This window comes from Acanthopagrus latus, chromosome 21 (genome assembly GCF_904848185.1).
Source record: "Acanthopagrus latus isolate v.2019 chromosome 21, fAcaLat1.1, whole genome shotgun sequence".
Classification (NCBI taxonomy): domain Eukaryota; kingdom Metazoa; phylum Chordata; class Actinopteri; order Spariformes; family Sparidae; genus Acanthopagrus; species Acanthopagrus latus.
Genome location: NC_051059.1, coordinates 20,009,650 through 20,022,171, shown reverse-complemented (window position 1 = coordinate 20,022,171; position 12,522 = coordinate 20,009,650). Strand labels below are relative to the sequence as shown.

At 40.6% G+C, this 12,522-nt stretch overlaps 1 protein-coding gene across 1 annotated transcript in view; it reads right to left on the bottom strand.

Moving 5' to 3' along the window:
- tnr (tenascin R (restrictin, janusin)) overlaps positions 1 to 12,522 on the bottom strand; it is a 200,012-nt gene that overhangs the window by 45,914 nt on the left and 141,576 nt on the right. Inside the window, exons 17-23 of the mRNA XM_037084415.1 lie at positions 12,380 to 12,495; positions 8,566 to 8,716; positions 5,071 to 5,249; positions 4,570 to 4,660; positions 4,005 to 4,087; positions 2,101 to 2,203; positions 1,188 to 1,277 (exon numbers count right to left, since the gene is read on the bottom strand). Of these exons, the coding sequence (XP_036940310.1) occupies positions 1,188 to 1,277; positions 2,101 to 2,203; positions 4,005 to 4,087; positions 4,570 to 4,660; positions 5,071 to 5,249; positions 8,566 to 8,716; positions 12,380 to 12,495 (813 nt within the window). The remainder of the gene's footprint in view (positions 1 to 1,187; positions 1,278 to 2,100; positions 2,204 to 4,004; positions 4,088 to 4,569; positions 4,661 to 5,070; positions 5,250 to 8,565; positions 8,717 to 12,379; positions 12,496 to 12,522) is intronic.

The following is a 12,522-nucleotide window of genomic DNA, read 5'->3' as shown; positions in this document are numbered from 1 at the left end:
TTCAAGACAGAAAGAAACTTCAACTAGTTCGACTAAAGCCACTGTCAATAGAAACTACGCTTTCAGCCTTTAGCAGCTCACACTCCGCATAATGAGCAGTGCTGTGTGCCAGGCAGACGAGAGGTGTTGTCATATTATTTAAAGCTATATGAGTAAGATGTAATAGCTGTAGTGCATTTTTAAAGTTCAAAGAGAGCGCACAAAATAGCGGGGTAGAAAGAGAGTGTTCTTAACGAAAATGGAGGCATAATTTTTGCAAAATACCATCAGCCATTAAAATAATTGCAACTGGAGGAAAGATGTGCTTGACAGTCAGTGTGCTGAAAAGATTAGCGAAGCCCTCCACGAAATAAAATTTCACGCAGAAGGGTAAATGGGGTCCTTCTTTTTTTTTTCTTCTTCTTCTTTCAGCCAAACAACTAAAAACACAATAAAAATTCAAATAGCAGATCAATTACAGAGGTAAAGCGCGGGCCATTAGCAGAATGGGACGCATTAATACAGATTTAAAATGCCATGCTGGGAACTTTCACCCAAGCAGGTAATACAAACCAGCTACACGCCGCCCTTAAACAGCACAAGTCGTGCCAAAATTTAATTTGCCTAATTTCATTTAAACAGCTTTAATGTTTAAAACGGGACCAACAGCATGACCTGAGAATGACATTAGTACTCTGAACTTTTTAGTCGCTGAAACTAAAAGGTTTCTTCAGCTCTTCATAGTCTGCGTTTTCGAATGCATCCCATAATTTGGAAGAGGAATAAGGCAAATTAGTCTGCTGATGTATGAAAAAGTGACAGTGGTTTTCTACACGTTATTTGTTTATTTATGTTCTGACTGTTCAAACTGAACAAAAAACTGACCGGTTGTGGCTGGAATAAAATGTTGCCACTATGAGGCCGAACACAAATTCTCTCAGCGCTGAAAGTAACCGTCCTCGAGCAGTGACATTTGTCCCTGTAACTTAATTTAGACTCGGTCCCTGTGGTGGAAAAGCAGTTCCTCGAAAGTTTTCTGGTCCCTGGGGAAAGTTCCTACGGTGGAAACGTGTCTATGGATGATGACTGATGGGTCAGTCTGCCTGTTGTGAAGCTGAGAACTCTAGTACAATTCTTCTGTGTGTCTCATGGGCATAAGTTAGATCACCAGTTTTTTGACAGTGGAGTAAAGGCAGTGATTTGCTCACCCGTCCTGGCGTTCATTGTTGCCGGTGTGCTCTGGTTGCTGCCTTTCATGGCAGAGATGCCGATGCCGTATTCTGTTCCTGGAAGCAGGTCTGAGTCACAAGGAGAGAGAGTGAACCGATTACTCACCTAGTACAAAATGAAGCAAGAAGAAACATCCCCCAGACTTTTTTTTCACATTCTACCTCTGCGAGCACGTGTCAGTGAGATGGAGTTTTTCATAACAGCGTAATTAGTTGTACATCGGTGATGAGGTCTCAGCAAATTCACACGTACATCAGTTAGATTCCGGGAGAAACCTTTTTTTTTTCTCTCGTGCCAGCTGCATAATTGATCAGATTCAAATCAATTCAGCACGTCCGCAGTGAGTTCCTCACGCCACAGAAATAAAGATGCGGAGATGAGCAATGAAAATGAAGGAGGCAGAGATTATTAGCGGAGATGGAGGGTGGAAGGGGAGAGAAAATGAGAGTGACAGAGAACGAATGAGAGTGCAGGCAGCATTGATTGCAGCGGACCAACAGAATAACACAAGGACCTTTTGCTTCTATTCTTATGCTGGCCGTGCCCTTTTCAGCACTATGGCCTTTCAGAAAAAACATCCCGGCTGACCCCTCCTTTTCTGACAGCCTTTCGATATGCCCGCAGGACAACAAGCATTTCCACAGATACAATCAGTAGCCCTGTCAACCGAGCGTTAGGCGCAGAGATAATCCTGCCATGTAGAACACACAGGCACTTGCCAGCTTCTTCACTGCACATTAGATGTGCCGTGATAATAGCGGAGGCATGGGGAAAAACATCGCACTGAGCAAAACACCCCCACAGATGTTGATGATAGCTATTCAATAAAAACTGTCAGCACAACAAATAAACAAATCAGGTGAAGGAAAAACAACAACATCGCTCGCTTACCTGTGAGCGTGGTTTTCGTGGTGGCTCCCTCATTGCGTGGTACAATGACTTTGTCGTACTGGTCCCCGGCTAAAGTGCTGTACACCACCTGGTAGCCCTCCACCTGCATTAAACAAACACATTGAAACATTATGACGCCAAACGGAAGGAGACTCTCAAAAGTAACTTTTTTTCTTTTTAAAAAAAGGAAGGAAATATGAGGCTTTCACCAACAGCCAGAACAGATTTAAATGTTACCCTGCATTGCCAATGGTTCCCAGAATAATAAATGGTTTATTTTGCATTAGCCCAGTGTGATATTTGGCTCTCTGTCAACACTCCGCAGAGTCATGAGGATGAATAAATTTGTAGTGCCATGAGGCATTAAGACAGACTGGCTTCACAAGTCTGGTTGTGTAGTTAGTGAGCACTGGGAATATCACTGTGACTACTGAGGGAAGAAACATGATTTATTACATTCTGATTTGGAGTAAAACACTGAGCGACCACTTTCAGGTTGGCATTTACCAAGCTCAGAAGATGTAGACCCACCTATGTGTGATGATAAAATGCTCAGTACAACAACACAACAGTTCAGAAGAAGGTGAGGAATAAAAACCTGCTTTTGTTGGGTACGCAGGGTGGGTCAAGGGAGGGCAGATAAAATCGGGGGATTAAGGACAAATTAGTGTTTATTTTTACGAAAAAACGCATAATCAACACAGACTCTGTGATGTAATGGGCAGCTAAGGTTGTTCTAAGAATCTGTAAAAGGTATTAAGCATTTCACATCCGTCCACTCGTTTAAATAATAAATACATAAAAGACAAAAAGACAAGGACAAATGTTAAGGTTGAAAAAGAGGAGAAGCTGATATTGGGAGGTTTAGCATCAATGGCGTTCAGTGTTGAAAGAAGTACTCAGAAACTCTGAGTAAAAGTACCATCAGTATATCAGATTACTGGTTCATCGACACATAAGCAGCATTTTTCATGTTGTGCTTCGCTGATGTGGAGCTGATTTCAGCTAGTTCACATTCTTTAAGGGGTGTAATCTATTACATTGGATAATACTGTATATGTTAATCGTTAACGGTGTAACGATCCATCAACACAGATCCATATGTAGGAGCCATATCGATTTTATAATTAATCCAATACTAGTGATGCAAAGTCAAATCATTAGTCCTCATCATCTTTGGGATACGCCTTTATTTAGAAATTTTCAGAGGCATGTCTGTGTGATCTGTGTAATTAAGATGGTGCGGACAGTCAGTATACTCTCCTCTCAGGAATGAATCAGAAGTGTGGAAAGTTTGGGATTTTTGGAGAAAGGACAGGTCAGTTGAGAGACAGTTATTAATCATCATTATTAGTTATTCATTTGTTTGTTTGTTTATCTAAAGGGCCTCCATCAGCTGATGACGTGGTGATCAGCTAATGACTGCTGTTAATGAGATACAATAGAGAATAAAGTGCTGACAGCTTCTTTTCGTAACTGATTGTGTTAAATGGGCCGGTGATATTGTCTGATATCGATCGCAGGACTTTGAAAATCAATAAAACCAAAATCATATTGTATCGTGATAAAGCTGCTGATTTTCACCCATCTAATTATATGCTTTGTAAAATCTTAATCTGCAAAGTAATTTAAGCACTGTAGAATTTAAATCATACGGTACAATCACCTCAAATTCACTAACTTACTTTTCGCCACTGATCAGCAGTATTACTTGCAAACACATCAAGAGGAAGGTAGATTGAAAGAGAACAAATCGAATGAATTTCCAGAACTGGCGTTTAAACGATCAACCCTTGTTGTGTTGTTCTAAGGTGCATACCCCACCTATTGATACCTCAAAATGGCTGAAAGAAAAATTATGAAAAATGAATTATTAATGCTCATTTTGGTCCATGACTAGTTACCTCAGCCTCACTGTTTTCCCATTCCAGCTCCAGGGTGGTGGAGGTCTTTGACACGAGACGCAGGTTCTTGGGGGCATCAATCTCTGAGAAGAACGATAAAGCTGACAATGTTGGGGACACTGAGACCAATTTTTAGGGATGGTGAACAAGCAGGGTTTCAACATCATCACAAACAGTTCAAACTGTGAATTGTCATAGATGCTCTGAGCATGCAAGACGACATGATACACTGCACATCAGCATCAGCTGCTACACGTCCATTTGTACTCATTTAGATCCTGTAATCAACAGCAACCTGCAGATTTTATCCATTTGAATCCCCCTGATTACATATTTTAAAATCATATGCAGACATTTTACATTAGATATAGCAGAAAGTAAAGTCAATTTGAGGACACTCGCTAGATGTTTGCACTCTGAACAAATCTGAATAATGTTGCGACAATAATGTGCTTTCCCCTGCACATTACCATGAACAGATGTTCACTACCGTCTTCTATATAGAGAAACATTACAGTATACAGTTGGACACTGTTGGCGACATCTGCTTGCTGTCAGACCTCACCGGTAGTAAATTCAGTGGAAATGGATCCGCTCTCATTTCCCTTCCTCACACCACTCACAGACACCTCGTAACGTGCACCAGGGCGCAGAACCTGTGGAACAAAAAAAACATGGACAGTTCAGTCGGTTTGATCTCTTTGCATGGATGTTATGATTGTCTTTGTTTTTATCTCCAGACACAGACGTCAGGCAGATTCTGAGATTAGATAATTTAACAAGCATGAAGAGCATAAACACACACAAGCACACACTAGTAACACTATTCAACGCTCAACCCAAAGATAAATGTTTAGTTGAGAGGACTGGCTTTTCTGTCCCCACATGACAGGTTAGTGCACATCAGATCTGTATACCACACACACACACGCACGCACACACGCACGCACGCACGCACACACGCACGCACGCACGCACGCACGCACACACACACACACACACACACACACACACTCACACACACACACACACACACACACACACACACATTCACCCCACCAGTTACCTGCAGGGAGTACTGGCTGAGTGTGGGCTGGAGGCGGAAGGTGGTCCGTGGACCCTCTCCTCCCACCAGGCCGTATCGCAACACAATCTGATCAATCTTTGCTTTTGGTGAAGTCCACTCCACAAAGGCTACTGTGTCTGACACATCACGCACGATCAGCTGTGTTGGGCCATCAATCACTGGATAAAGGAAAGCAGGAAGAAAGAGCATAATTACTTAACGCCCTGTTGCCATTGTTACAAACAAAGCAGAGGTCGCTTTATCTAATGAGAAAAAGTATTGCTGCACTCATTTTTGGTTAAGTCCAGATATTCTTTGACATTTTTATTACCCATTCATTGATTTTTGGACAGATATCATTATCCTAATTAGAGCAATCTGAAGACTTTTTTTTCTCAACTAATTATCGGGTCAGTTAAAGTTGAGGAAATTGTGAAAAATGGCCCTGACAGTTCCCTGAAGCACAAGGTGACATTAGATTGCTTATTTTTTCCATCCAACGCTCTAAATCTCCAAGATATTCTATTAACTAGGACATAAGACATTGTTCACAAATCACATTTGGCTTGAGACCACATTTTTGCTTATAGGATTGATCAATCAAAACTGTTGCCAATAGTTTCTTGTGGTTGAACTGGTCAATTTCTCAACTGTTGAAGCTCTTCTTTGAGGATTTTTAATTCTGCAAACGTTACGTCAACAAAAGAAGCAAAACTTTCCAATTGTTAAATATCAAAGTAATGTCAAATACAAGTCATTGAAAAAAAAACTAACTAAAAAGACTGGCCTGAAAATAATTAATTCTTTGCCAAATAATGATTTAATTAAACAAACTCAATGACAAAGTAAACACGATCCCTAATCTGGCTGAACATTCAGAAACAGTTCAGAAACAGTTTTGTCATATTCAAAGGAAAATAACATGAAAAACTTAAAGAGAAGTGATAAAAGTTCATTTAAATAGTCACTGCTTCAAGCTTTTGCAGTGGTAAATTGAGATTTGTTATCAGAAAAAGCAGTTTCATGACAGCCACGCACATTAAACTTATCAGACCTGACATACGCAGAGACAATAGGCTTTATCTGTACACGGTGTAAATCATGAGCCCTGATCTGAGAGGAGAGCTTAAAATACAACATGAATTATGGAGGTAGATGCTCAGAAATGTGGTCAGACGGCTGTTTGTGTCTGTTGTGTCGACAATATGAAAACCTAAACGGCTGAAGGAGGCCTTCCGGGCTTAAATGACCCGGGGGATTTCCTCAAGCAGGAGAAAGGTGTCAGAAAACCAGAAGGGCTGAAGCCACGTCAGTGGAAGGATATGGAGAAACCATTAGACAACTCAAGAAGTGAAGGCTTGGCTTGAGCTGACATTTGCAGGGGAGGAGAAGTGTTGATCTTGACTGGTTTTATTGTGGTAAGAGGACACTGAGGAACCCCTGAACCCAACCAATACCTACTCTTTGGTGGAGGCAGAGGTGTCTGAGGTAGTTAAGAAGCTCCTCTGGTAGAGTGCCCGTTATGAATGCGATTAGTCTTAGGATTCTGAAAGCTCTGGACATTGGTGGGCTTTGTTAGTTAGCTGACAAGCCTTTTAGGGTTTTCCAGGCATGTCCAACTGTTATGAGACCCCAAGGTAAGACCCAGAAGAAAGACCCAGATCTAGAGAGATTAGAGTTCTTTCTACCTGGACCTGTATAAGTTCAGACAGATGGATGGATGGATGGATGGATGGATGGATGACAGGAGAAGGATTCACTAAACATTCACTCAGCAATTTCTTGTTGTTAGAGCATCAATGCCAATATAAGGGCATTTCAGTCGAGACAATGAGGTGTTCAAAAATGTGATAATTAGCACTCTGTTTCAATAGTGTGTTAATTACTTCTTTCAACAAAAGCTATGGTTTGACAACTCTTGCTTTCACCGGTGTCTGGGAAAAAGCAGGTGTTTTTTTCAACTCTAAATCAACACTGAAACCTAAATGACCCCGAAAGCTACGACTTAAATATAATCAGTGGCAGTTGTAGATTCTGGGGAGGTGTTTGAATAATTACCCATTTAAGTCTAAAAAAGGTGACAAACATATCATAGCATATTGTGCTGTAATAGCTTATTATTCCCTGCTGGTTGCTTCTGCTTTGATAACTTAGGGTAATGATACAATTCACACACCAAGTGACAGACGATCAAATTCTCCCTTAAAGTCTTTCTTTAGGCTTCTGAGATCTAACAAAATCCCAGAGTCAGGCTTGACAGATCACAGGTCCTCCCGATCCTTGATCTTACAGAAATTGGCCCCTTGGGTCTCCTCCTAGAAAACATCCTGAGCAAGACAGCTGTTGAGAACCAATTCCCACATCAGCTGTCCTCTCCCTCTGGTTCTCCCCCGACTCCACGCAGCTTTCCTTCCACCTCCAACGAAGGATAAATCTTTGTTATGAATAATTGAGTGACTTCAAATTTGTCTTTTTCTCTTTCTTTATCCAATAAGGTGTCCTGCAGTGTGCCACCATGAAAAATTAATGGCTTCCATGAATTATTAATCGATACTTAATTACAACCCACGGAACGAAGAAAGACTTGACAGAAAATTGATGGTGTTTTGACTACACACATCAGAGTTTGAATTGTTATGGACGAGGTTTGAATTGGATGTATTACAGCTGTCCAAGTAGTGTCGGCTGGGTGAGGAGTTGGGGGCGATACCTCAGTGAGGTTTACGTCAGGGACATAAATGGTGGCACACACTCACAAATATGTCAAGGCGATGGTAACTGCTTATGTCAGGGTATTTTGCTCTGTGTTTTGCAGTCTACAAAGTGGAGGGAGTACTACAATAATGCTACTGACATGCTGCTAATGCTGTTGACAGCTACGGCAACTGTTTTATCATTAAAGCATTTAATAAAGCAAAAATGATAAACATTTGCTTCTTTCAGCTTCCAAATATAAGGACTCGCTGTTCATCACTGTTAATTGAAAACTGTTGGGTTCTGAATGATGCTTAAACAAACAGCAACTTTGAAATGTCACCTTTGGTTTTTAAGTTGCTAGTTGCACTGCTACTGACTTTATTAAGTATTTAAACTCTTTGGTATTATACCATTTATACATGTATTCAAAAATATCTCTGACTTGTTGACTGTATGGACTCCCTTCAGCTCACAAATCTGATACTTACCTTCTCATACAATCTATGATTTTTAATTTTTTTTCTGTGTTTCATAATTACTATGAGGGTGGTGTTGTTGTCAGTGCAAGCAAACAAGCAAACAAGTGTAATCACATTTAAAATATTGCTAAATCCGGATCGGTGCACCAAAGAACAAACATCGGGGTTCTCTGAATGAATAACACCCACCTCAAACCAGTGAGAGAGAGCAAACAAAAAACACAAATACAAAAATCGGCAGTGTTGAAGCGAAACTCGATGCTGATGATATCATATCCAAACATCTAGGTTTATCAGTACAGTTTTTAATATCACTTACATGTTGTGACAGTAGCAGTGACTGGCTGGCTTCGACCCTGGTCTCGGAGCGCCACCAGGTTAACTGTGTACTCCTCCCCTGGTCTCAGACCAGTCTGTATAAAGGAAGTGATGGTACTGGGCAGCTGTGCAGTCATTCCTCCATCATTATCCTGGGAGGAACAGAGAAAGGTGTAACTGGGTCAAAATCACCCTGCATTGTTATAAATATTGTGTTTTATTTTGAAGAGTTCATTTTAGTGATTTAAAGAACTCATGGCCCCTCCCTGAATAAATGAGGGATTTGCTGGGCTACATAGAGATACAAATAGGTGGACACTTGCATTATTGTTTTGCTTTTTTGGGTAAATATCAGCTAGCCTGCATCTTAAACTTCTTCTCTCAGTGGAGATATGGGACCTGGCAGATAAATGACTATCTCACCAGTGAGATACAAACACTGACTCATCCATTTCAATTCTTTGGAGTATTTTCTGAACTTCATACTTTCTAGCCTTTTATTTTGAATTATTTTTGAAACTTTTGGATGGTGTAGCGCATTAAATTCCCAAACGGAGCTGCTCGGCAGAAATGGGTATGAATGCTACACTGATATTTCTCAGGCTGTGTTCTGCAGAGGCAGCACTCTGTACATTTCCAAAGGCCTGCCACTCATCCATATGGAGCCCCTGCTATTCCCAGCTGTTCTCGCAGAATCGGTGTTGCACATGCACTTCCTGCCAACAGACAGATGTTCCACCTACTGCTGCTCCAAGAACCCCAAAAGCCTTGCACACGAAGGCTCCTATTAAAACAGAACATACAACAGCTTGCTACTTTCCTAAATTAAAACTATAATTAGAGATGTGATCCATTTAATCACCTCAACTAAATTACCAGGGTGGGCAGTAACGCACAATGTTAATGGTCCAATAACAATTGGTGCTCAATCTCAATAATAATACAGTTAAATGAAGGCGATGCTAAATTATACAAAACGAGTCACCATAATAGTATATCCCACTCCCATCTCATGCGTCTGTGTGCTCATAATTAGTCATCATTCTTTCTGCTGACAAGGTTGCTTAGAGGAATGATGGGAGCATTTTTTTTTTTTTTTGGGTCCTCTGGGAGGTATTTTTATCACTTTAATTTTGTTGAGGTGACTAAAATGTTAGACAGTTTGATTGCCCATTCTTTCTTCTTGGTTACTGAATAGGGGTAATTTAGTTTTTCAGGTAAGACAGCATATATTTTATGTCCAATAACGTGTTCTGATAATCCACTTATTATTCATAGAAAGCAATGTAAGAAATATAATAATTTCATACTTGAAAAGTATAGCAGCAAATATTAATATATATAATAGCATAACTCAGAAAAAAAAAATCAATGTTGCCAAGTAGAAAACCCAAACTTTTCAAATCCACCATGTGATGAAACCACGTCTCACACACACACACACACGCGCGCGCGCACACACACACGGATAATAATTGCACCCATTATTTGCATATATTATTATAAGCACATTTCCAAAACAGCGAAGGAAGAGAAAAACACTTGGATTCTAATCAGATAGTTAATGGAATTATTGAAAAGAAGAAAATTGGAAAGAAAAAATATCATAACTTTATATGATTTGTTTTTAAATTAGATGTTTTCATGCCTTCTCCTTCATAATGTAATTAAATATGCTATAATGGGATCCTTAATCTTGAAAACTGTTGACATTCACCACATTTGAAAGAGAAGTTGTCCTGGGGATTATCAAGAGTGACAGAGGGGGAAAAAAACATTGCTGTTTTGTTTGTTTCTTTCTTTCATGTCATTTTTCAATGCTGTGTGCACCAAAAGTCTAATTCCATTCACTTGCATGGTTCTGGGCAGGCACCTGGCATCTCAAATAAGTAAATAAAAGATTGCAGAGACTACTAGAGGTGGGTGAGCATGTAGCGTTTTGTAATTTGGGTTTATCTTTGTCGAACCTAATACATAATGTACATGTATAACAAGCTGCTTGGAGTGTGAGGGGTTGCTTCTCACCTTATTTACCCGACCTACAGGTTTTCTTTAACGAGAGGCCGTTTCTCTCATTAGCGAGAAAAGATGGATTGCTGGCTGTTTGTGGAATTTGCCTGGCACGGTTTCAGTTTTAACAGTCCCATAGCTGCAGCCTCATCATGTGCCCTAACCTTTGAGCTTTGACCATTTGTTGACTACACAACATGAATCCCAATGTGGAGATACTACAGGGAAACCCTGATCATTATGCATGGCCATGTGTGTGTTTCTGAGTGTGTGAATTTCATTTTCAAAAGAAAGCCAGAGCAGCTTGTCCAACATTCAAACTCATGGTGTCTCCAGGAATTAGACACTCTGGTTTTCTATTTTGAAGATGTCACATAAATTATATGTACATATATACTAATATAAAATGAGTAATATGATACTAGTAGAGTTCCACTGTCAGCAGTATTGATTGCCTTATTGCTATACAGATTTACCGATTTATTGCAAAAAGCTTATGATATATAACATATTAGATGGTGTGGTAGGGTAGGGTAGGTTTGTGTTATCAAAACCACCGGCAGCATGATACTTTATTGGAATGTCAGATATACTGTATATTGTAGCTGTTTCTAACAGTGTTAACGTCAGATCTCGAAAGCTCACGCCCCCCTTTCTGCCGCTCTGTTTCCTTTTTACAGAGTAGCGAGTTCTGTATTTGTTCGCATAGGCAAAAGCTTTCATGCCTACTTCCATTACGAGATTGTCAAAATTCACAATCCCCATTGCTGGATTAAATCCACGGGGGGCGGGACTGCCAACTCATAATATGATTTCCCCTGCGGCTGGAATGAGGGAGGGAAAAGCGAAGAATGATAGAGGGAGGAGAGGGAAGGGAGAGAAAGAAAGGGATGGAAGGTACCTCTGGGGTAGAGATGAAAAGATCTCCACCAAGAGGTGATGGAAGGGAAGTCTAAAAAACAGAGATTAGAGGGAAAAGGTGAGGGTGGAAAGTGCTAGAAGAAGAGACACTGCAGAGTGGCATCGAAGATTGGATAGGAAGAGAGAGGGGGGGAGGGCTAAAAGCAATAAAATGAAATTAGGAAGCCCGGTGCTTGTTCCATTCAGAAATGTGCTATCCTCAAAAGGGATTGAAATAAACACAAAAAAAGCATCTGACATCAGATTTTATGCTTGAAGTCCGACCGCACCAAAGGATTTCGCCCCATGAGAACACCTTAAAGGAGAAAACCAATTACTGTGAGAGGGCATGAGATTAGAGTGCAGAGAGTACCTGAGTTTACAGCACGAATTAGAAAGAAATGTTTTTTTTTCTGCTTTCTGGCTTTGAACCTGGCCTTGCTACGGTGTTATAAAGGGTTATTCTGAAAAAGGGTTTAATGGCTCATCCATCTAATAGCCAATAAGCTTAAGACAATCCTCTTGTCTAATTTGGTATGGGCTTCGAGTCGAGCGAACCCCCAAGAAAACCTAAATCCATCAAGTTATTTTCCTTCCCGTTTCCGCACAGATATTCAAAGTCATTTAGAGGTTGGCATTGGTGAGATCTGAAAATAATTATTTTCAATCAAGGATATTTTGTTCAGTCAACAAGCAAAATGGAAAAAAAAAAAACAGCTGCAGCTGCGTAGATGTGTGCGGGGGAGGAGTGGGTCAGTATGTTCTTCTAACAGACAAGGACAGTGCACTTGTCTCTCAGCATGCTGTAGTGCAGTCTTACACTGGGACTGACAGCACACGCACACACACACACACACACACACACGCACACACACACACACAGTGTTCACACAGCTGTACTCTACCTTGGGGATGAAGCTGATCTCCCAGCCATCGAAGGAATAGTAGAACGGTCTCCACTGGACCTCCACTGACGTCTCAGTGATGGATTTGAAGACTAAGCCGTCCGGATTGGAGAGATCTGGAGAGGTAGCCAAAGACATATTAT